This window comes from Lepidothrix coronata, unplaced genomic scaffold (assembly GCF_001604755.1).
Source record: "Lepidothrix coronata isolate B3197 unplaced genomic scaffold, Lepidothrix_coronata-1.0 Scaffold16, whole genome shotgun sequence".
NCBI classification, from domain to species: Eukaryota; Metazoa; Chordata; class Aves; order Passeriformes; family Pipridae; genus Lepidothrix; species Lepidothrix coronata.
Window position 1 is genome coordinate 1,377,364 of NW_016690196.1, and position 24,272 is coordinate 1,401,635.

Sequence of the window (24,272 nt, forward strand, 5' to 3'; positions counted from 1 at the left end):
AATATGGGACAGAGTTACAATAATTTGTTCTTGTAGGATATTTGAATGAATAATTTCATTAATTAAAGAAGATAGAGTCTTGTCTACATGAGGAAAGTATCACAAATAAGCTATGGTATGAATTTAAGGTATAATAGCTATTCAGCACTAACTTCTTATATGAACAATTTTATTCTGTACTACAAATGACCTTTCACAGTCTAGTTGACTGAAAAACATGCAAGTTCCCTCCAGCCCCAATGACAAATAAATATTTATGTCAGGAGTTAGTGCAGAACAGTTACTACATGATAAAATTACATTGTCAGCTTATTCTACATTCTACTGGCCTTCTTGAAAGCATTCTTAGGACAAAGTATAATACTGCGTTATAGATGTACTCCTACGGGTACTTGTATATTATATATGAACTTACAGCAAAATATATTATTTCTAAGAATATCTATATTCATCTATATATTCTGAGATATCAGAAGTCTGTCATGCTTTGCTGGAATCAAAGATGATGGTCATGCAAACTAGACTATTGTAAAATAAATTATAAATTCATCAGCTTTAGTTACTGTGTTGACATATAAAGACTAATGATGTTACTAAAACAATGGGATTAACAGCAGCTGGTGTGATTAGGGTTCAGATATAAGTCATAAATTACTTCTTTTCAATAATGGTAAAATCACAAAATTACCTTTATTATTATGTGTAATATTAGATGACAAAGCTATATGCCTACTTGTCATTGCTTATGTGATAGGCATTACAAAAGAAAAGTAAATGACCACAAGAGTTATCCTATGTCAATCAGCTTCTGAAGATGGTCACTATTCCACTACCTTTCTGGCTTTCTAATACAGCGAATTCAGGACACAAATATGGAAGCTTTCATATGAGAAAATCAGGAAATGTTTCAATTCCTGTAACTCTTAAACCACATGAAGACAATAACATCACTTGCATATTAGTGTATTTAAACATGTTATGCATTTTGACCTTTAATAAGAATGTAATTTCAAATACTTTAATTTGCTTATTTTGCAGTTTTTATCAACTAACTCCTTTTGTTCTAAAACAGAAGTTTGCATTGTTTTTCAGGTGCTTTGATTACCTTTTTTTTTGTCTTCAAATGTATCTCTGTGCATTTCTTAAATATATTTTCTTTGGTTCTATAATTTTCTAAGAAAATAGAAAAACTGGGATTAGAGCTGAATGGAAGCAAACAGCGTTTGGAACAAGCCCAGCAGGATGTGACAGGAGCCAGAGAGGAGTGCCTAAAACTGGCAGAACTGCTGAGTAAATCTGAACACCAACTGCACCTCACCAGGTACCCCTTATCCTATTACATGCTGTAGTACCAATTTCATTCTGCTAATTTTTGCCACAGGCTTCCCCACAGTTGTTGTAGATCCTTGCAGTCACTGACTGCATGGGCAGCCCTCAGTCAGGTTAGAAGCGGAGATTGGAATAAGTGGGTTATGAACTACAAAGTGAGTTATGAACCATGTAGGAGTGAATTACTAGTGTAGTAGAAAAGGCAGTGTTCAGCCCTGATGATGAAGTGGCATGCTTCTAGGCAGGAAGAAGAGTAGGGGAGACTGCAAAAGCGTTCTTGTTGTTGCTGTGTTTGGTAGGACAAAGATATCTGAAATGTTTAAGACTAGTGTACAGCAGCACCTTTAAGCACAGGAGTTCTCAGATTAATAACCGGAAATTTCTGCAGCAGAATGACCGGGAACATATAAATGAACTTAATCGTGTCTATAGGAGGTAAACTCAAGTAAGTGAGGAGGGTGTTTAAGTCAATGAAGATATAGTACAACACAGTGTGTGATGAGCTCCCTGAGTTTATTCCATCCTTGGGTATAGTTCCCAATGTCATTTAATGTACTACTCATTACATATTTCTAGAAAACTCCAGAAGGTTGACATGCCAACTATTCATTGCAGCTTGAGTTTTGGTAATTGCAGGATTGTTTCCTTTTGCCACAGAAAATGCTATTGTCTGACTCTTTGCAGACTTTTTGGTTGTGTGTATGGTTATTGTATTGTTCTGCCACCCTGCTCTCCCCAAGAGTGAACATCCAGAAACAAATCTGGCAGCTTTTTTTGCTCAGTCCTTAAAGAAAAAAGTTAAGTTAGTTTAAATTTTTCATGGGGGGGGAAAAGCCCAAATTTTTATCACTTAACAGAAGTCTGTGTGTTTATCCAACTCTTGTACATTTTGGGCTTTGTGAGAATTTTGCCATTGAGTAAATGGAAATAAAATAGAGCCTTGTCTAAACTATTGAATTCAATGAATCATTTTTTTTTTTATTCAGCTAAATTTCTGTGTAATTCAGAGCACGGTTGTTTAACAGATGGAAGAAAGTACCACTCTAACAGCCTGTATTTAGAGAAAAAAATATGCTAGAGGTTAATGAACTTGAAAAAAGTTTTGGGTGAGTTGTTAAGATATCTAAAGTTTGGATTTAGCAGAACTTTATTAATAATGATTTGTTGTGATAGTTAACCAAATGGCTTACCGTGCTCCTTTTAGCAAAAGGCTGATTATATGCAATAAAGCTCTGGATATCTTGGAAGAAATCTGAGTAGTGAATTTATAATTTTTTTATTTTTTTTTTTGTGCAAATACTCAAAATGTAAAAATGAGGACTGTAGCCTACTTTTGCATAGCAAGGTAATTAAAGCTGAATACCTAGCTTACAGCTGATTCAGACAGCTTTTCAACGTATCGTCTCTGACTCGGAAGGTTTCTGAGATCCAAATCACTGGATGCTGGGAATTGTATTTTGGGCAAGTAATGCTCTGTGCTGGCCCCGTTCTCATACAATTTCACACACGCCTGCTTTTTAAGACAGATGCTGAACTGCCGCGGCTTCTTTGTCTGACCTAGTGCAGACACTCTTCTGCAAGGGGCTGATCTCTTGGGGGTTTTGGGGTTTTTTGTTACTACTTTGTGTTCACGTTATAGCTTCTGCTTATAAGTATTGAAATGTTTTCTATGCTGACATGTATTTGTTGGAAAAAGATATATGCTGAGGCATGGGAAATAGGTTCCAATCTTTCTTCTTGACGTTCCCCAAATTCTATAATACTTCGTAGATTTTTGTGTCCTCTGTATATTTGGACTGTCTGTCTGCTTTCCAGGAATGCATTAGGTGATGTTGCTGTCAGGGGTGAAGGAGGGAGCAAAAGAGATGAGTGATTCATTGCTCCTGGACCGTTACCCATTTTCCCCTTGTACTTAAATTGGTAGGGCAGTGTTAGAGGTGTTCTCGCAGAGTTGCCTGTTTTCCCTGAGTTGCAGAGGAAAACATCCCCTACTCAAATGAAACTTGTCCTTGGCCTGTACTCCTTTTCTTCCTCTCAGATCACTTCCTGGCAGAACAGGTTATCTGTGTTAGTGAAGATATAAAGGTTCCATGACTCTAGTTGCATCAGTTTTGCCTTTTTAAACTTAGTATGTTTTTCATGGATTGGTACATCCATAGTTGTTGAATGTGAATTTTATTCGTTCATGATTTGCCTTCTTGCGTTAATTCCCTTCGTCTCAAATGGCAACCGTGTCAGTGAAAATAGTCACTTGAAGGGTTGGGGTAATAGCAATCCTGGGGGGGTTATAGACCCATTCACTGTGGCACTTGCCAAGGAAAACAGATTTTAAGCTCTAGAGTCCTGGCTGTGGGAGGTTGCTGCAGAAATTGCACTGATTTAGTGCATCTCTTGGGTATTCTGGCCTTGGCCTTGTCTTCCTGATTCTCTTCTTTTCAGGAGAGGACCAGCTGGTCCGCTCCAAGTCTTCTCACAACGCTGGATTTGAAGGAGGCTGTACTGCTGTTACTGTTGCGGATGGTCTTTCTGTTGCCTTGCATGACCTGTCTGTGCTGTTCTGGCAGAACCTGAGGTAGCTGAGGAGATACAGAAATAATTCTTTATTTTGTATGAATTAGTATATTACTAAGGATAATAAAATTAATACCAGAACTTGGGATTTTAATGTACAAAAATTAGATGATAAATGTATATGAATGGATTAAATGAGAAAAAAACATGCAGTCTGTCTCTTAATGAGAAAAAGAAAGTGCTCTGCAGAGCAACACTCTTCTCCACAAGTCCCACTTCTTTGCTGCATCCTAGTTTTCAGACATTGTTGATTGATTACCAACTAAACAGCTTCTAAGTTAACAAAATGTACTTGTTAAAAATGAAGAAAAAAAGGTTACAATTAGCTATTCTAAACCATTGCCACAGAGTTTAAAATTGCCTTTTCCTGTCACCTTTCTTCCTGGAGCAATATGTTGCTTAGAAATCCTTGCTATTAACATGCATTTTCTTCTATTGAATCTAGTTAGTAATTCTAATATGTATATCTTCAAAAGACTGGAAAAATACAGAATTTTTACTGTGTAGTTTTGCTTGTCAGTCATGTAACTTTGCAGATGTCACCATGCTATGAGACTGACCATGATTGTTTAAAGTTTTCTTGGGGTTTTTTTGCCCTAGTTTCAGCTTTATTTTTATTTGTATTAGAGTTATTGTAGTAGGAGAATCTTATGAAACTAGTTCTTAAGTCAATGTTAAATTGCCATTACTTTGTCAAGGTTACGTCTTGCTAATGAATCTTACCTGAATCCATTCTTCAGAGAGTAGAAAACATATAAATCTATTGTTCTTAGTTGATGAAAGAATAGTCATTAAAAATCATGTCAATATGCTCATGGAAAAGATCATATAGAAGATGCAAGATGTTAACAACTTGTTCAGATCTTAGCGTGCCATCTAATTTAATAAAATTTTTAACTATTCTTGCGTAACAGAATCATCATTGAAAAACTTTCTCTTTCAAACCAGATCTGAAGTTATTATTTGTTTCAGTTGCAGTCAGATGCAATTCCTGTTTACATATGCCAAAGAAGTTAAATAAATCTTAAGAAGTGAGGGAATCACTGAGTTTCAAAACTGAATTTTTTCTGTGCCATCATGCGTTTTCTCAGGTCAGAGGTAGGTAAATGGCTTGAGATACTTTACACTGAAATGTCATCTAAAATTTGCTGGAAAATATAATGGAGTAGAATTGAAGCAGATTTAGTTTAGTTTATTTTTTTATTATTCTTGTTTGCTTATATGAAACATTATAAGCACTAGTGAAGGTCAACTTGTAGGTGAGGAAGAATTACTAAATGAACCCATGCTTTCAGGTTCAGGTGATCCACCAAGGTACCCTAAATCCATGTGACATTCTCTTGAAGGACTAAAGTCTATATTACAGTGAGTCAGTGGGTGTTGACTTTCTTGATTATTGTTTTTCCCCATTATGGGATATTCCTTTTCTCCCCTCTTTTTGACGATGATATGATCTCTAGAAAGCAGCAGATCTAAGAAAGTGGCAATTAGGTCTTAGCAGTGCTATAGCCATCCTACTGTGCATTGGTCCTTCTTGCTAGTTTCAGTGACTCCATTAAGGCTAGCTTCTATTACATGCAAAATAAATCAAGCACATACCCTTCCAGCTTAATGTGGCATTGGCACAGTCTCTGAAGCTTTGGTGTTGAGCTGTATGTCGTCATCAGTGTTCCTTGTTAGATATGCAGCGTGCCTCATACATTGATTTCCCTATTTAAACTATACTATTAAATGATAAAATTGTAAATTAACTTCTTGGTCGTTATACATAGCCTTCTAGGGAGTTGCACACTACTTAATATTTATTGTTTTCTTCCTAGCGGTATCTATCAGTTAGCAGCATACTTACTGCGATGCTTTTTCCAACAATTTCAGCATGTCAGAGTCCATCATCTGTGCTGGAAAGGAGTTTTAAAGAAATGCTTTTACTAATATTACATGACTGAGATGTGCTTTATGTTCTCAGACTAACTGATGAAAGGACCAATAACACTTGAATGGGGGGGGTTGGGGAGAAGCATAAATAAGATGTAAGCAGTGATTGATTTCTAATTTTTTTATATTCTGCTCATCTTGTACAAAACCTTTATTTTAAAATGCAAGGAAGGGTGATAACATGAAACAACTCTGACAACTAATAAACTTTTTAGATTATGCTTCATATGTTTACTTTTCATTAAATTTAGGGACAGTTGCGACTATGTTGTTGTGATTCAGTCAACATTTACTTCTATCTGTTTTTCATATACAAAGGCATCGGGGTGCCAGAAAATAAACTGTTAACGGAGAATTAACTTCTTTGGCACGCTTTCATACTTATCTTCCAAATTAAAGAAAATGAAATGGGCAGAAGCAGAGTGTAGATTACCTCCTTTTTGTCAAAAATGGTGGGAATTTGAAAATTAATAATAAAAAAGGGAACAGATGCAGTAACATGCCAGAGGGAGATTAATGTGGAGAGTAAAATCTGTGAGCAACAAAACTGAAGCAAACTGAATCAGTGGGAGGTGGTTGTACAATCAAAATCAGGATAAAAGAGAAATTACAAACAACCCTGCACTTGTCAAAGTAGTAGTAATGAAATCCTGACTCTGCCAGCAGCGAGAACCTGTGTTAGCACTTTGGGGTAAGGCCGGGAGCCGGGTGCCAGGTAGGAGGGCAGCGCGAGGCTGCTGGGCGGCAGCCATCGCGTGTGGAACAGATGGCGGGGAAAGCTGGCCGGGGAGGGGCTCCTTCGCAGAGCTAATCAGACAGTAACGGATAGGGCAGCTGGGAGGACTGACCACCGAGAGGCGAGCGGCGGGGTAGCCGCAGCCTTCCTCGATGTGTGCAGTGGTGTGCCCGCCGGCCGGAGAGAAGACCTTGCAACGTCTTTTCTCTGCTGCGACCGCACAAACTTTGGAGGTGGGCGGTGGGCATCACCCCATGCCAGGGAATGGGGGCACGTGCTGGCACCAGGCTCCCTCTGCGGCCTCCAGGGCCTCGAGCGCGTCCCACCTCGGGGTATCGCGCCCCTCCTACCTCAAAAATACACGTCTTTGCTCTCTGTCCTGTTGTGTGATCAGGTTATGTGGTTGTGTGTTTTATTGTAGCAGTATAGGGAACGTAGAATTTGGCGATTGACAGAAATGCTAAAGCATATGGGTCCAGGGACTGATCCAGCAAACCGATATGGAAACTTTGCTCCTGTTGAAAGGTGGGAGGGAGAGCTGTAGGTCAGCACCTTCCCACAGGGCTGTGCCCCTCCAATGAATGGAACCAGTTTTCTGATGTTTTATTTTTGCTCGGAGGAGGCACTTCCCTCCTCATAAATGAGAGCTTGCGAGGAATGAATGGAGGTCCGAGCCTTCTGATCTTGAGTCACATGAATAATTTGATTCACGTAAGAAGTAAAGATCAATAGGATTTCTTGTGCAAGTAAGAGGTAGTCATGTGTGAGAGGATTACAAGGTCATGCCCTGTGTTGATGACTGTCAGCTTGAAAGAGACATGGAAACAAAATTTTATCAAGGAAAGGGGGAAATAAAATCCTGAAGTGTAGCAAGCGGGACCTGACCTATTACTATCCAGTTTTGTTTGATCTGGATATGTGATACTTTTTTAGACAATTTCAACAAAGAAAGCTACATGTCCTGCATCTGCTTTCTGAACTTGTATATACCTTGTCTGCAGAAGGTTTATAGCTTGGCTCAAGTATTCATTTTGAGCAGGGAGGGGAGGAAACATTACAGGGATTTGAAATAGGTGGTATAACATAGCCATATGCTATTTATGCAGCAGTTTCTGCAATAAATCTAATTTGGTGCTGTCAAAAAAAATTAGACTTATTTGGTATAGCAGCACATTAGTAAATGATTGTGGTAGCTTTGAAAGTTGTCATTCACTCTGCTTTACTTGCAATAGAATCTTGCAGAGCTTTTTTTTTTCGCCTGAGAAACTCTGAGAAAATTCTCAGTTCTTTGTCCTGCAGCTGTAAAAACTGCAAATATTTCCACTACTGAAAAGGAGGTCTTGCTTTAAGGTAATTGAAGAAGGAGATGGAAAAAAGAATAGCCTGCATTGTTAACAATCATATGAATGTATAGGGGGATAAATTTCTCCCTTGCCTACAGGTTTTCATAGTGCAGCTGAAATTGTTTATCTGATTATACAGCGTGTAGATAAATTAGTTGCTCTGCGTTATTATAGAAGGTAAAATATTTTACCTGCCATGATAAGACCATATGCTGCTTTATGAAGACTGATACTGAGTGATTTGAAATAAATTGGTTCTGTCGTCTTCTGGCAGTGTGTTGTAAAATTTCCGAAGCTGATATACTTTGTGTCAAGATAACACACAATTATTTAAATATCTTTCTATTTAATATTTCAAACATATTTAAGTTATTGTACAGACGTATAAAAGCCAATGATGAATTTTGTAGGGGAAAGAAAGAAATTCTAAGTAAAGGAGTAAAGAACAGATCCAAAATCCTATATTAATTCTGAATATGAAAGTACTTATAAATCACCTTTTTTCATTTTTAAAGAGTTTTAATGTGGTTGACAATTTTATTTATTGTCCTACTATACAAATTTCTCAAGGAAAAGTCACTAATACATTTCCAATTTTTAGTCTTAGATTCATCTAAATTTTTCTTCACGGCATTTCAACTGCAACTGGTCACATAGAATTTCTCTAATGATTGCATCAGGTTGTTGAGGCAGCCAAATTGCTGCTGCATGTAGAGTGTGGTTCAGGAGCAGTGACAGTACTTAAAGCACTTTGGAGTGAGTAGTGAATTCAGATGAAATACAGAAGAGACTAACTGCTGTAGAAAACAAATGTCTTTATAAGGTCTTTGTTTTGAGCAGTTATTATTCAGCACTAACAGTAATAAGTTTATGAGTGTGTATCAAATATTTACTTTGATCTTATTCAAATTAGGTTTTCTATTTGTGTGACTAATGACAACAGGATAATGATTTATTTTTTTGAACCATAAAAGTCTTTTAGATACATGTATTCACAGCTGCTGGATTTTTTGCTGAATTTGCTACTGGAAAAATGGTTCTGATTTTTATCTTTATCTTTGACTTGTTCTAAGGGTTTTCTCTCAAGTACATCTGAAAGCTTGTTTTTACAATAGGCTGAAATGTACTTTTTCAGTCAGCGCTTGGTATTTGTGAACTTAAACAATTTTAAAAGCTGTCTTGTGCTTTCAGAAGTATATTCGAAGTTGTTTATTTTGTGCAGTCACAGTGGTTGTTCATTTTTTGGTATTTTTTTTTTTCTGTACAAGATTCTGCTCCTGAAATTCTTGCCTAGAAAAAAAATCCAACAGAGAACCCAAAAGGTCTTGAACTGGACACTTTGTCCAACTTGACTTTGAAGAGCATCAGCCTGTGGGTTATCACCTCTGGAGAAGGTAGTTGGTGGATAGAGGAATGGAGAAAAAAAAAATCACCTGAACACATCATCTTTGGCTGCCTGGCTGCTCTCCTTGCCCCTGTGCTCCACACCCTTGTGCTGGTGATTGGTCAGGAAAGAGTGTGAGCTGGGAGATGCCTCTCCTGGGTGAGCAGATGAGCACAGCCTCTGCTGTGGGCTACTTAACAGGGCTGAACTCCTTCCCCTGGCTGTGCCGGCAGCATGGCAAGGCTACTAGCATGCTGCTGTTGGTTGACCCTGCATTCTTGGTGGTTTCAGTATCAAACTGCATTTTTGTAGAAACAGGAAAAACTGTTCTTCATTAGCTTTTCCTTGTTGGTCAGTTGCCTTCTACAGGACTTAAATCAAACTGGAGAATGAAGTGTATTCTTCTTCTGCCAGAGTTCCTCTTCTATTTCCACTGCATTTGTTCACCTGCATTTGTTCATATAGCTTTCTGTGGAAGAAGATCATAACATCATAAAATATTCCCTTGCAAATGCCCCATATAAGGTATATATCAGTATTAAGTTATTATTCAGCTAAACTTGTGCCATGTTTGTCAATCTAATTTTCATTAGAAACAAATTCAGACCTAACGTAAGTATAAATGCATTTCTGCTAATGAGGTTGGATTACCTCCTGGATTTGATCCCAGAAAGCTTTACTTTAAATTCATTTTTGGTGAAATGATAATAAAATGGGTGGTTCATTATAATTGCTTACAAAACTTAAAATATGTATTTTGTTTTTTGGTACTGTATTTAATCTTGGTGAAAGGTTATCTTTTTTTAAAGGATACCCAAGGTAAGCAGTGAAATTGAAAGGTATTTCTTATTTTTGAAGAATGAAACTGTCAGGTTAGTTTTAACTAACTGAGGAGGTTAGTTAATAATTCAGAAACTTTTCATTGTCAGTGTGTATTCCAGGAACTGCTAAAAATGATGTATCCTGTTGACAGTATGAATTTAGTCTCAGCCCTGACAAAGAATCTTTACCATTTGCCTCAATGTGGAAAGCAGTATTCTAACAAAGAGTTGCATCTGTGTGTTTTACAAGGCTTGAAAACAAGAAAAAATATTAAGAAATTTTTCCCTTAATAGCATTGCATTTGAAGCATCGATAGGTAAGGTAAAAAAAGAATACTGAAAATTAAATAATTTGCAGCGAATGCTGTTGGCTGCTTTAAGGTTTTACTGTAAACTCACTCATTCAGCTGTTCCCATTTTCTCTTTGTATTTTTTGTTCAATATCTCTATTACATGGTGTTAAAACAAGTCAAAAGCTTTCATTTATTTTATTTGTAATATTCTTCCACTTTACATAGCTCTGCAAAATCTTTCTCAGATTCTTCTAGCCTTAGCAAGAAGGAATAGATATACGTATATGAAAAAAAACACATTAGCTCTTGGAGTTAACAAATAATGATTAAAAGCTATTCTTTTGCTTCTGTATTATTTCTCCTATACACCAAGCTGATCTTCACAAATACAGGACTGTAAAGAACTTCATCTGCTGCTGGTTAGCAGGAGTGGATTTAAATCTACACCGACAGTTCATTTGACAATGACCTTGAGGGGCTTTGCTTCTTGAAGAAGAAAGCAGAAGCTTGCGGTAAACAAAGTTCACTTCTGACAGATGGATTGAATGACAGAAAGGTTGCGAGTGCCAGAATAGCCCTGGCAGAGGAGGAAATGTTCAGTGGAATCCAACAGGAGAGGAGGTGTGAACAGGTGCAGGGTTGCTGACGGAAGGGGAACCAGATGGAAGGAGCCAGAGCCAGTTTATTTAAAGGAAAAGGCAGAAAACACTGAAAGGCTGTGCGATCAGTGGCTAAAAGTGTGCATGGAAGAAGGTAAAAATTCACAAAGCAAAACTGCACAGTGGGATATCTAGCACTTAACATAATGGTAGTAATTTGTGAGTTTCATTTTAAAGTTGCTATTGAAATATGTTTCTCCCTTATTCTTGACAGCATAAAGAAGAGAGATTTATAACCTGTCCAAAAAAACCCCAAAACAAAGCACCAACAAAACACTCAACTGTTATATTGCCTGTCCATTATTTCTAATAATAATGTGCAGTTACAATCAGGATAATACAAAAATTATGCCACACTTGACCAAATGAATAAAAGGCATATAAGGCTGGATTTTTATTTTTTGACTCACCTTTTTGTATCTAGCTGCTGTTATAAGTGGACAGATAAACATGCCTTTCACTGGAGTGTTTCTGTAACATCTAGAGCAAATCAACAACAGTAAAGTACAATGTAATGTTAGCACAGTATTTTTCATCTTTTGTGCTTTTGGTTGTAAGCCTGTCAGTTGGCTGGAATATGTGGTATCTTGCTGTAGGATGGGGTAGAAGTCTAGCTCACCCTAGATCAAATTCCTTGAAAATGAAATACTGTCTTTCAAATTGTCATCCTGAAGAATTCTTTGTTCTGTCAAATGGTTCAGCCTTTTCCTAAGATGGGCTTGTGAGGCTTGGTCCTTTGGAGGGAATTAAAAAACATTCCTCACCTTCTCAACTTCAGCAATAGTTAGAGAGCATTAGCAACTTCCACGTATCAGGCCTGCAGTTTAACTGCAGGTTGGGTGTCCAAACGTAGTGTCCATGAAAAATGCAGGTAGCTGTTCAGCAGTCATTCATGGTGCATCTGTGATCTACTGGATCATTCAGCTGTGCTGATCTGATCCAGATCAGGTGTGAGCACACAGTCACTTTCCTTTTGAATTAGCTAGAGCATGCAATGCAGTGTTTATGCTGACTTTATGCCAGCTGCAGGAAGGACAGATGAGACCTGATTCAGCATAAAGCTTGCTGGTACAAAGTTAACGTACCAAAAACATTGGGTTTTTGAACAAATTTAAATTGGCAGAGTGGGTTCATAGCAGATCAGGTCTCTGCATCATTTAGCTGCATCATTTTTTGATTCAATGGTAGGAGCCTGATGGTTGAATTTACTGTATTTACAAGCTGAGCCTTGGAGTACAGAGTCACAGTTGTTTGAAGCTGGTCTAAGTCTATGCTGTTACTGAAAAGGCAAATCCCTAGAGTGGTAATATTTGACTATGTCTGGCCTCATATTGCCAGACCCTTGCTTCTGCTGACACTGGAAGGAAGACACCTGTGTGATCAGGTTGTTCAGGGAGTTAATCAGATTGAAAAAGAATAATTTCTTGAAGAATAAGTTGTGTGAGTGCTAATTATAAGAGGATGAAAGGAGGACTACACCTCCTACACTGACAGTATTGCCTTAGACTGGCTTAAATGTGTCCTGAAGCTACATTGTAAGAGGCTGCTGGTGCCAAATTCAAGAATGACCATAAATCAAGAAAATTATTCCTTTATTTTAAATACAGTGAAAATAATTTAAATAAATTTGTGTATACAGAGTACATGCCTGTAAAAATGTTCTGTGTTAAGCAATTATTTCAACAAACAGTAATTTGTAAAAGGGGCTTGTGGAACAAAGATAGAAAGAATATTCCAGATAAAGGCGTGCAGTACTGTGAAGCGCTAGGGCTACATACTAAGACTTGACAAAAATCATATCTTCTCATGTTCCATGCAACTTGTACTCTGTATTTAATTGTCTGTTTCTATAGGGACTTACCAGCCAAATATTTCACAATCTGATGGTAATAGTCACGGGAGTATTGGTGTTTACTTACAAGGTACGTATCTTGCTGGCAAGGCTTATAGATGTGCCAGAAAAATCAGATTTTGATTCCAAGTCACTGTATTTGACCTAATATGAGATGTTCATTACTGCTAGAGACACTTTTCTCTAACAATGAAATAGAGGGCAGTTGATGATATTTGACTGTGACTTGGGATACAGAGTACTGTTCAGATTGAAAATAAGTTATTGTCTACATTGAGGAACTGGTAGATTTTTGTATATATCTTGAAGGCATAATGGCAAAAGAGTAAAATCACATTATAGTCTAGGTGTTTGCAAATTCTTCCTTCTGTGCTGAATTTAAAGTAAGAAACCCAGTCCTTTCATTTTGTTAACTGACCCGGTAAGTAGAAGCAGAGATGGAATATATCATCAGTCATGTATATACCCATGTTAGCTATATTCAAGATTCTTTATTTCAGTAAACTTTCATAGGACTAACACTGTGTGGCTCTCTGTTCCTATGCCCCTACAGCTTTTCATTTTTTTCACGCCCATTAATATCTTCAGTTACTGGAGATAATTTTTAAGTAGTTTTGAGGTACGACAAGTGCGAAAAAATAAAGTAGGAATTTTTTTCATTTGCAGCCATTAATGTATAATGTCTTCTGATGCCTCAGTAGGGCTTAAAGGGCAAAGTGGAAATTTTAGACTTAGTGTTTAATTGTTTCTGTAGACCTCATTATTATATAAAGTGTAAATATATGTAAAAGTTATAAGGCAGTTCCAATGGTGTAACTGCATTCTAAATAGAGAAAGAAGGAAAAACTTTCCAGATCCATATTTAAAGGGCTGAATCAGTTTGAATGCCTAATTTTTTACCCCTTGACCTTCACATAACTTTTCTACTTGCCTGTAGTAGCTTCCGCTCCTGGTGATTTTGAGGAGAAAGCTCTGACATTTCATTATTTTAGGGAACTTTTTATTTCTCAACTATTGTGAAAAACAGTAACTAAGATTATTTTTAATTAGCCTTAGTTCTCATGAATAGGCCCACACGTGTCCTGAACAATGATGCAGTCCTTCAGTTCTACCAATTAAATTAATAGTTAGGTCTCTTCAAGAAAATTTGACCATGCGAATACAGATTTTACTGAAGCTCACCAAACACAGTGTGCTGACTGGGGCAGTTTCCAGAAACTTGAGCTTTCTGCTGAGAAGACCTGGCAACCTGCTCCAGAATCAGCATCCAGTCAGCTCTCAGAAACAGACAAAAAGAGCAACTCAGTGGGTAATTCCCTCAATGGGATACAGGAAGGGCAAGTTTTCAGCTCCTTGGAGAGGTTTAAAGAAATGACCTGATCATGATGCTTTTAAAAGGTATTTCTATATAATTCTTGCACAAGCGTGCACGTGTGCTTCTTTTTTTATTTATTTTTTTACATAAGAACATACGTTTCATGCCTTCTGCCCTGTAAAAGTATCAAGAGCCATAAAATCCAGTCTAGGTGGATTTACACATGCACAGAAAAAATCAAAACCTTTAGTACAAAAATGCAGATGGCAGAAAAAAACTAACAGCGTTTTAGAAGAGGAAACCACCAAACGCTGTCCAGCTATGTCCTTGTTCACAGCAACCATATGTATTAACAGTTACCTATTAGATGAAAATTTGTAGGCCTTACAAAGGAAGATAACCAAAACAATCCATGCCAAATGAAAGGTTGCTAGAAGCCTGACGTAAGGGAAGGGGAGAAATCTCATGACCACGAGCTTTCTTATGGAGTTGATCCAAACATATGAGCAAGGCACACGCTCTAGAGCTCTGTTAATTTAGAAGGTTTGGAAAGTAATAATTTTGAATCATAGCTACACTTGAAACCAGCATGTACCTATTTACCTGCAGAATTAAAGGTCTTATTGTGTTGCATTTCCTTACTTAAATGTTCGAAAATACTAAGACCAGATAGCATATGATAAATAAATGCAGTAAGCGCACTCTCCATTATAAATGGTTGAATAGGATACTGCAGTGCTGTTAAATTGAAAGGCAGGTCTGAAAGGAGTTTTAGGAGTTTTACATTAAGAGAAAGAATTATTTATGACTATTCTTTGGAAGAATGACTTCTTGGTAAACTATATTTTTTTTTTTCATATTTACAGACCAACCTTTAGGCTTGTCTGCTGACCTGAAAACAAATAAAAAATGACCCCTTATTCTTCTGTATATGATGTACTTACAAAGATAAATATGGAATACAGAGGGAAGAAATTTGTGAAGTGTGATCTTACTCTGTATACATTCTTTTATTACCTTAGTCGTTGTGGGTTTTGAATAGTTTCTGATAGTAAAGTAAGAGATGGCAAAAATTGTTATCATGTTTCCCTTTACAGAATAGGGCAAATATTGTGACCTCTTGTTTCAGCTTTTATTCTTCTGGGTTTTTTGTTAGTCATGAATTTGTGATTTGGTTGGTTGGGGTTTTTTTCCTCCTGTAGCCTGCGAGAAGAGCAAGGATATACTCTAAGTTTTCCATTCTTCCCTTGACACTTGTAGCTGAAATAATAAGAAGAAATAACCTATTAGAAGGTGGTTCAGAAAGCTGCTTGTAATAGACAATCCAGTATACCTATATCATGGAAAACTTGCAATGTGACTGCTAAAACATTGTTGAGCCTTTGTACCCAAAGCTGTTGGTCTTTAGGGTTCCTGATACATGTGGGCTTTCAAGTCCTACTTTCAATAGTGCTTTAGTTGATTTGAGTGCCTTCGTGCCAGATTTTATTAAAGATACTGGGAATAAAATGCTTGAGTAACTCCTCAAAACTTTTTTAATTTGGTAGAAAAGCTTTTGCATACATTTATTTTCAAAAATACTGGGAGAAAAAGCTCATTTCCTCTGAAAGAGCTGAGGGAACCTTCAGCCAAGTTCTTTCCCTCTTCTGAGGTGATTTGTTGTGCACTCGCTCACAGTGCTGGCCCACTTGGCTCTGTGTTATCTAGGAAAGAGGTCTGTGCTCGACCACTGAGGCATGTGGTAGAAGCACCAGTGTTCGGCTTGACTGGTCCTCTTGCTGCCCAAGAATGAGTGTTGGTACAGAGTTCCGGGACTGGTCATCATTTAGACAACAGTCTTGTTAGTTCAGATAGCTCAAACATTTGGAAGACTAAATGCTAACTACTCCTTAATGAACGATGAAGTTCAGTATAAAGCAAGTATATCTGAAAGCTGAAATTTTTTATAGTTACATTTTTAACTATAATTAATATGAACCGAAGATGTCAAAAATAATGTTATGATAACCTCTTGTGTGTCACTGAGCTAATTACTAGAGTATTTTAATTTGTCCAATTAAGTTCATAGTCCTTACTAATGGATCCATTAACTTTTTACAAAATGACACATGTTGATCTCATGGAAAAATCAAATAGTCACTATAGTAAGCATGATTGCTTCAAATCATAGTTGCTTTGTCAGAAGACTTACTGACAGCCTCCAGTCAGATGCCTAATTCTACATCGAGAACCATCCTGTAGTTTTTCTTTTTGTGTTTTTACAGTTACCAAACTGAAAAGACTTTCAAAAATACCTACTGTTGAACTCTGTTGTGAAAGTCAAAGTTCTATCAATCTAAATTCTTTTCCTTTACAGTCAAAAATAGACAAGCTATTATTTATGTCAAATATGACTTTTATATCAGTAGTCTTTACATCCTTCATTTTTCTTTACTGCAAAGCCATTTGGTGGAGAGTAGTCTTCTATTGAAAATGGATCTGTGATCCAGTTTTTCTTTGTTAGTGGTGGGAAAGGTGTTTTGGGGTTTGGAGTTTTTATGTACATGTTTGTTTTTATTAAATTTGGTGGGTCAAATTCAACCACATACTTTTATGTTAACTTTGAGGTCGAAGTGAATTTTCACTTCATTTTTAGCAAGGATTCTTTTAAGGTTTGCCAGTGATGGCAATATTATTCTTCCTGTGCTATAAGCTACAGTTTACGGTGCTTTTTGTTTTGTCAAGAACATGTAGAAAGCGTAGCTTTCAAGCACTGCAAACCAATATCCAGTTCATTGAGATATGAGTTAACTTAAGTTACCTATGGCTCTTTGCAGCGATAACACACGCTCAAAACAGTCAACGTTTAGAACTAAAATCACCGTGGAAAACGTGCTTCAGAACAGGGCTCGGGAAGAGCTTGAGCTTGTCTCAATGGTTGCTTCTGACTTCAATGGCACAAAAATGAAAGTCACCATGAGTTCAATGCTTCTGCTTTAGTAAAACTGATCAATGTTACAACCAAATGCAGACTTATTATCAGATGGACATTTGCTTAGTGTTTTGCAAAGAGTGCTGTTTGAAAGAACAGTAACTGTTGCTGCTGTCTCCAGTTTTGAGTCAGTGTTTGCATTTGAGTATAGAACAGGCTGTTGCACTTTAACCACTCTTTCCCCCGTTTTTGATCTCTGTAGATGAAGTTTTAAAGAGTTCTGGAATAATTAATCTTTAGTTGACATTTCTGATTCAGATCTTACCTGTGTCATCAAATTAGTCTGTTGTGGCTTCTCTTTACATGTGTCTGTGCTTTCCTTTAGTGAATATTTAGAAATTCTGAAGTCTTTGTAAGAGGAGACTTCTTAAATCTTCACACTAATGCTGGAGAGACTAAGGACTGTTTCCTTCTGTATACAGTCTATAGACTTTCTTCTTCTTAAATCAAGCACCCCTTTTTTCATAATTCAGAGTAATTGCAAATAATCAGTGTCAGACCTTCTAAAACTCCTGCAGTATTTGCTGGTCATAGCAGGAATACCAATAGATCCTGAAATCTCTTAGGTTGCCTTCTGCATGTTTTATACTTTTTTTTCCTTATTTTCTTATTTCTCTGTATATGTGTGGGGGAAATTTTCAGTAGGGGGGGCAGAGAGATTGAATTTAGAGAGCAGGGAAGGTGCCAACTCAAGGTGTGGGTGAAAGACTTGCGACTCTGTTTAGACAGCTTTGGCTCCAGGAATTTTTTTCATTCCTCAGCAGCTCTAGGCACCTCAGATATTGTTCTTTATGTGGCACTGGAGGTGTTTTAATCCCATAATTTTCTAGGTTCTAAGAAGCTCCCCTTCTGTGTAACAATTACATGTGTTCTCCTAGTCTTACAATTGAGCTTTGACCCACTGTATAAACTCATCTTCAACCACTCCATATACATTTCAGCTGTAGGGAACTCACCACACGTCTGTTATTTCTGAGCTCTTGAAAGTTTGCTCTATACAGTAAGTAAATCAGGTGAATGGCTCTTTTGGATGGGTCCCCTTAACAAGAGAGTGTTTCTGGTGGCATTAGATTGTCCGTTTATTTTGAACGTGAACATCAGCATGTGTTTGTCAGAAGGGACCTTAGCAATGAAGAATGGACCTCTACAGGCTTGTTTTGGTGGCTTCAGCTGTGCAGCTTGATACATGCTGAAGGCTACCCCCAGCAGAATGCTAACCAGCCAGCCGTGTGCCAGATGAAGCACAGCACCCAACTGTACACAGCCATCTCACATGAGACACTATTAAATAAAATACTGTAATACTGACATTTTCTTTAGCTGAAAGCGTTGGGGGGATGTGTGAAGTGCTGGTGTTGGGGTTTTTTATTTGTTTGTTTGGGTTTTTTTGAGCAGTCTGTTGCTCATTGCAACTGTTTGAAGGTAAAAAATGTTTGTAAAAGGGAAGGAGTTTGCATAGACTGGTTTCCAGCAAATATGGAAAAAATTTTCCTAGTAATGCTTTCCATATTTGGAACTTACACTTAGGAAATGATGTGAGCATTGCTCCTTAGGATAGCCACAATATGGTTGTGAAGTAATGCTGAGAGTGATGTGATAAAGTGCAATTCAATGTATGAAATTTCCTTTAAAAATGTGCTTTGTTTCCTTAATGCTCTAATATTCTTGCAATATAAATGTATTCTCTGTCTTACCTCAGAAGAAACTGCCTGTGATTTCCAAGGGAGTTTTGCCTAAGGTAGGGCTTGCAACATCAGGACCAGGAATTAGTGTAATGTGACCCACCATTTGTATTGCTTTGGGGTAAATTTGAGAGAGAAAATTTAACATTGTGTGTGTCATGCTGAGATATTGCAATATCTCGGATGGGTTATTAGGCACCAATCCAAAGGTTAAGTGCAGCAACCACATGAGATGTGGCTTTATCCTTACATGATCTATGCCTGTGTTCTGTTTTGGAGTCCTCTGAAATAGGTATTATCCCTAGAATAAAACATGTTTATAAGATTTTATTGAAACCTATCCCAAGCTATTAAATGTTGTTTCAGTAGAAAGATGTGTGCTTACGTGTCATTTGAAATCTAGAAATCAATCCTTGTATGTGTGAACTCACTGACATTTTGAACCTGGATCCCAATGTGCATCAGATAAATATTCACGACCTTTGGGAAAGTCTAGGTATGAATTTGCAGTTTAGGACCTTTTCTAATTTATATGCATATATCTTTTTGGGGTTTTATTTTCCATGCTGTTTTTGCTTGGCTTGCATTAAATAAAATGCTTCAATGGAGTGTGGTAGTCTAGCATTTGTTTTGCCTCAGGAGTAAATTGCCCCATCTTGCATATCTGGTCAAGTAAATTGCTCTCTTGCCTGCGTACTTCAATAATAATACCGGGCTTTAGACCTTCCTATACAACCCCCCAGTGAGCAGAACCACAAGAGGCTGGGCCTATGTGGTGCTAGCAGTCTTCTCTATTGTAATGGATGCATTCATCTCCTATTTACATAAATTAATAGTTAAAACTTGTTTGGTTGCTTAAGAAAACTCATTAAGCTTTCAGAGTAGCTGTATTATGAGCACTGTGGCAATCGCTCCCATTGACTTATCTCCTGCTGGTTCACTGGGAAGCAGTCCATCTCGGGGTCAGGTCCCTAAGCTTCATTACAGAATTAAACAAATAGCATTTAAAAGAAAAATACAAATAATATGTTCAATGCAAAGTGAATGTTGGTAAGCTTCCATATGAAAAAGAGGTCACATTTAAAATTTTTAAAAATAAAATCCTATTTTTGTCTGCAAGGCCAATTTTCTCTCGGAAATAGATCATATTTTTTATCCGTTTTCTAGTAGTCACTGGAGAATGTTTGACATTGTAAGAGAAAGGTCAGTTTGTATCACCTGAAGTGGGAGGAGAATGTTTGATGTGAAAAGCTTGGCCAGATTTTTTGTTATTATTATTTGAATGTTCTGTTTACCTTTTTAATTTATCATCTTCAGTATATGATTTTTATTTTTATTTATTTCCTATTTGGTTTTTTTTTATAGATTGGAGAAAGAGAGCATTCAGCACAGCATTAGCAATGAAGCAAAGGCCCGAGCCCTTCAGGCCCAGCAAAGAGAGCAGGAGCTGACACAGAAGATGCAGCAAATGGAGGCCCAGCATGAGAAAACTGGTAGGTGGTAGGGAAAGATTAGAGCCTGGGCACTCACTCACAAGCCAGGCCCACGCCTTACTGTGAAATGACATCAGGAACACCTGTAACCTTTGGCTGGCCGAAGGGAGCAGATGCTAACTACACCGGAGATTCCGAATTACATATTAGTTAGCGTTTAAAAGAGAAAATGGAAAGTATTGCCCACTGTCTGTTGATTTCAGAGTGCTGCTCTCACATCTGTTGCACCATCTGGATTATGAGTTTATTTACCTGTGTTCAAGAAACGTAAAGCTGAGAGAGACCACAACAAAGTAGAAAAACAAAGGGCTTGTTTTTGGCTGGATTTTCAGGCACACATGTTATATAAAGAAAATAGCATCAGAAGCTCTGCGGGAAATGCTCTGAGCTTACAGTTAAAGTCTCCTGAATAGCATTGAACAGTTCCCACAGTACACACATTATAGCTACTCTAAAAGCTTAATGAGTTTGCTTCGGCATCCAAACTGGAGAAAAGCTTTAGCCATTAATCGGTTCTTAATTCACTGTCGCAGCTGGATGTAATTCACTGGCTCCAAATTGATATGTTCCTTTATTTAATCTTTGCAGCCTCAAACATTTTTAGCATTACCATGTGCCCCCCCCCATCCTCAATCTAGAAGAAGGATGTTTAATCCCTTGCATACTTCAGGTTCTCATAATAGGAGACTTCATTGCATTGACTTAGCCGATCAATAACTTCTAACTTTAATCTGGAAATAAAAAGGGGTTTTCCAAACAAACAAAAAAAAAGCCTTTTGTTATTGCAAAGTACTATGCCAACAACATTAATAAAAGTAAATATTATAAATAAAACAAAACAAAAATTTTTTAAAAAGGGACTTTTTAGAGAGGAAATCTCTAACCCCTGAGCATAGAAAGAAGGAGGAGCTTCAGCTCTTATGGAACATGATATATTCATGTGTTTAATAAAGTATCATTTGTACGCATCAGTCCTGCAATGCCTTTAGGAAAACCATGTAACATATTAATCCTAAGCAGCATTGGATAATACCTGAGGAGCAGGCATTTTTATATCTGCTGTCTGATTTTATGCCTTTTTTTCAGCATTATCACAGTACTAGAGGACTTTTCCATGTGTTCAGGGAATGCAAACAGCTTCATTATGGCTGCTGTCTACACTGTAAGAAAAGAAAAGGAGCTCTCAGAATCATCTTTCCCTCCTTTAACCAGCACATCTGCATATGACCGTGTGTAATTTTGCACAAGAGAGATGTAATTTACCCTCCTGGTGCATGAATTGTCCCAGTATACAAAAATGAAACAACATTATATCTGGGTTTGGTTTTTTATATCTCTAGTAGGATTAGAAGGAGTTGAAAATTATAGTCATTTATTATGTGTATAAAGAATCCTTTGGTTATTATGACCCTCCACACATACAAGGAATTTGGTTAAGAATAGTCTCGCTTTCTCCAATTTTAAAAGCAAAACTGAAGAAACATCATTTTGTAGCATCTTCCTTTTGAAAGAATAAAGATGCCTGAATGCTAGGTCATGAGTTTTGGTGCAGCCCAAACTCACAGTAACTAAAAATTAATTTATAAAATGGTTTCACTCCAGCTGTCACTGGAGAATAAGTCTATATCTTATCATTTAAGAAAAAGAAATTACGTTAATTATAATAAGCTCAAGACCTGATAAATAAAAGAACTGCTTTTTTAAGGAGATACTGAATAAGTCTACAGTTGTAGACTCAAATGAGTTTGGGTTGTCAGTGTATCCTCTGCACCAGTAGAGCAAGCAAAAGTCTGCTAAAGCATTGCTTGCCAATTTTATTCCTCCTGGAAATGTCAATTAGCTTCTAGCTAAAAGGCAAAATTACCAGATTAGATATCTAGTCTTCATGGTGACTCTTCTCTTACAAGACCAGATTCAGTGGCAACATTGCTTTAACACTTTAGCTAATTATGACATAGAGCTTTAATTTGGTAAATGATGGTGTCTTGATTCCATACCCAAGTAGCTGAAGTTTAAAAAACATTTCAAAACTAGAAGGATCTAGAAGAAAGAAATTACGAATATATAAAATTGTTTCTAAATTATCTGTAAATATATATAATTAGAAAGGAACTTCATAGTTTCATAATTTTATGATTTTTAGTAGAAGAACTGGATTCATTGCTGACTTCCCAGAATACATTCATAGCAAAATTGAAGGAAGAATGTTGTATGTTGGCAAGGAAGTTGGAACAAATGTCAGAAAAATACAGGTTAGTATATTTTTCTTAAGTTGCCCCTTTTATTACTAGGACATTATTTTTTTTATTTGTATTTTAATATTTATTATTATTCATTTTGTTCCAGGTATTACACATCATATCAATGTAATACATGCCCTTTAAGCAGTGGCCCTTTAAGTGGCTGAAGCTGGGAGATGAATCCCATCCAGAGTGTTTGGGGAAGAAATGAGAAACTTGCTGAACTGTAGGCAGTCTTCCCTTGCAAATGTTGTGATGGGTACTTGAGAGAGAAGAAAACAGAATTTTTCTTCTGAAAAAGCAGAGCTCTTCTGCTAAAGTAATGCAAAATCTAAATAGATTCAAATCATATTATTATTCCAGCAATAAAAATGCACACAGACTTTGTTGCTAGAGCTCACAGTCACAGACTAGTAACTGTAAAGGATGAAGGAAAGACAGAAAACATACTGTGAAAACACATTATTCTCTGAAAATAAATACTAGAGATTGCCAAGTGTTTCTCCACCTAGCAGCATTAGCTGACTATGTCAGGAACCTGAAAAAGGGAAAAGGAGCCCTCTTGCATCTCCAGAAAGTGGTATATTTTACACAAGAAACTGTAAGGAAGAATACATGAAAGTCGTTCTGAGAAGTGGCCCTAAAATAGCTTGAACTTGCCTTCATTGGAGCTGGAGCTGCTGCAGTCAGTAACAAGAATGGAGAAATGGGTAGGGACGAAGAAAGAATGTAAAAATGAGAAGCGAAAGGTAGAACTGGAGATGGTGGGAAGTGAGTCTAATACAGATGACTGCAGAGAGTGATATGATCAGGTGCAGAAAATTACTTTGGCCAAGTTTTAAGTGCGTGATCAGCATGTATCTTTCAGTAGCACCTCTCCAAAAGGCAATCTTTGTTCTCATTGTCACTGCATATAGTGTAAAACTACAATTCTGGGACAGAATGCTGTAGGTTTGTCTTCTGAAAAAAAAATAGTAATTTGGGGAAGATTTTATAACTTATTTCTTAAGTATATTAATAAAAGCAGATCACGAAGCAGCAGTGTGCCCAATTTGCATAGAAAATATATTTTCCATTTTTGGGTTTTTACATATTTTTGACCTTACCATAAACTGAATTTTGGACCTGGATGTGTATTTTCTTGCTATACTTGTAGAATCTTTGTGCCTTAGTTTCCGTGGGTTTAAGAAATAACTGGTATACTACCAGTACCATTATTTAATTGGTGAAACACTCAAACTCTTTTAATAACAGATGTAATAATAAGTTTTATTTGAATACTTTTGCTTTTGATGGGAAGTGCCCATTTGTAATAAGAGACATTTCAAAACTATCTGTGACAACTGCGTATTTGCACAATTTCGGTGGGATGCATCCGAATGGCACATGTATTTTTATATTTAATGTGAGTTTTGTGAGAAATCTAAACTGAAGTTTATGTGTTTATTTGTAAGCTGGAACGATTCTTGTGAGCTAGTCCCTATACAGAAATGTTTCAGAAAGACAATGTCAGACGAATTATAAACCCCTCAAGCTGTGCAGAAAGAAGATAGTGTCTGTTACGATTTTCGTGTACATAGGCATGTTTAAAAATATAGTCCTTTGTTGATTTCTTCTCTTGTTTTATTCTTTTTCTTTTCCTCTGATT

At 37.0% G+C, this 24,272-nt stretch overlaps 1 protein-coding gene across 3 annotated transcripts in view; it reads left to right on the forward strand.

The window, feature by feature from the left end:
• The window catches only part of SDCCAG8 (serologically defined colon cancer antigen 8), a 65,122-nt gene extending 41,287 nt beyond the window's left edge, over nucleotides 1-23,835 (forward strand). For 2 of the 3 annotated variants that reach the window (XM_017806711.1, XM_017806712.1), the window contains 4 exons: nucleotides 1,179-1,321; nucleotides 20,257-20,384; nucleotides 22,528-22,636; nucleotides 22,731-23,834. In XM_017806711.1, coding sequence (XP_017662200.1) covers nucleotides 1,179-1,321; nucleotides 20,257-20,384; nucleotides 22,528-22,636; nucleotides 22,731-22,791 — 441 coding nt within the window. In that variant the 3' untranslated portion in view covers nucleotides 22,792-23,834. Of the gene's footprint in view, nucleotides 1-1,178; nucleotides 1,322-20,256; nucleotides 20,385-22,527; nucleotides 22,637-22,730 lie in introns of all 3 variants that reach the window. The other variant, XM_017806710.1, reaches the window with a different exon arrangement.
• The last annotated feature ends 437 nt before the right edge of the window (nucleotides 23,836-24,272 follow it).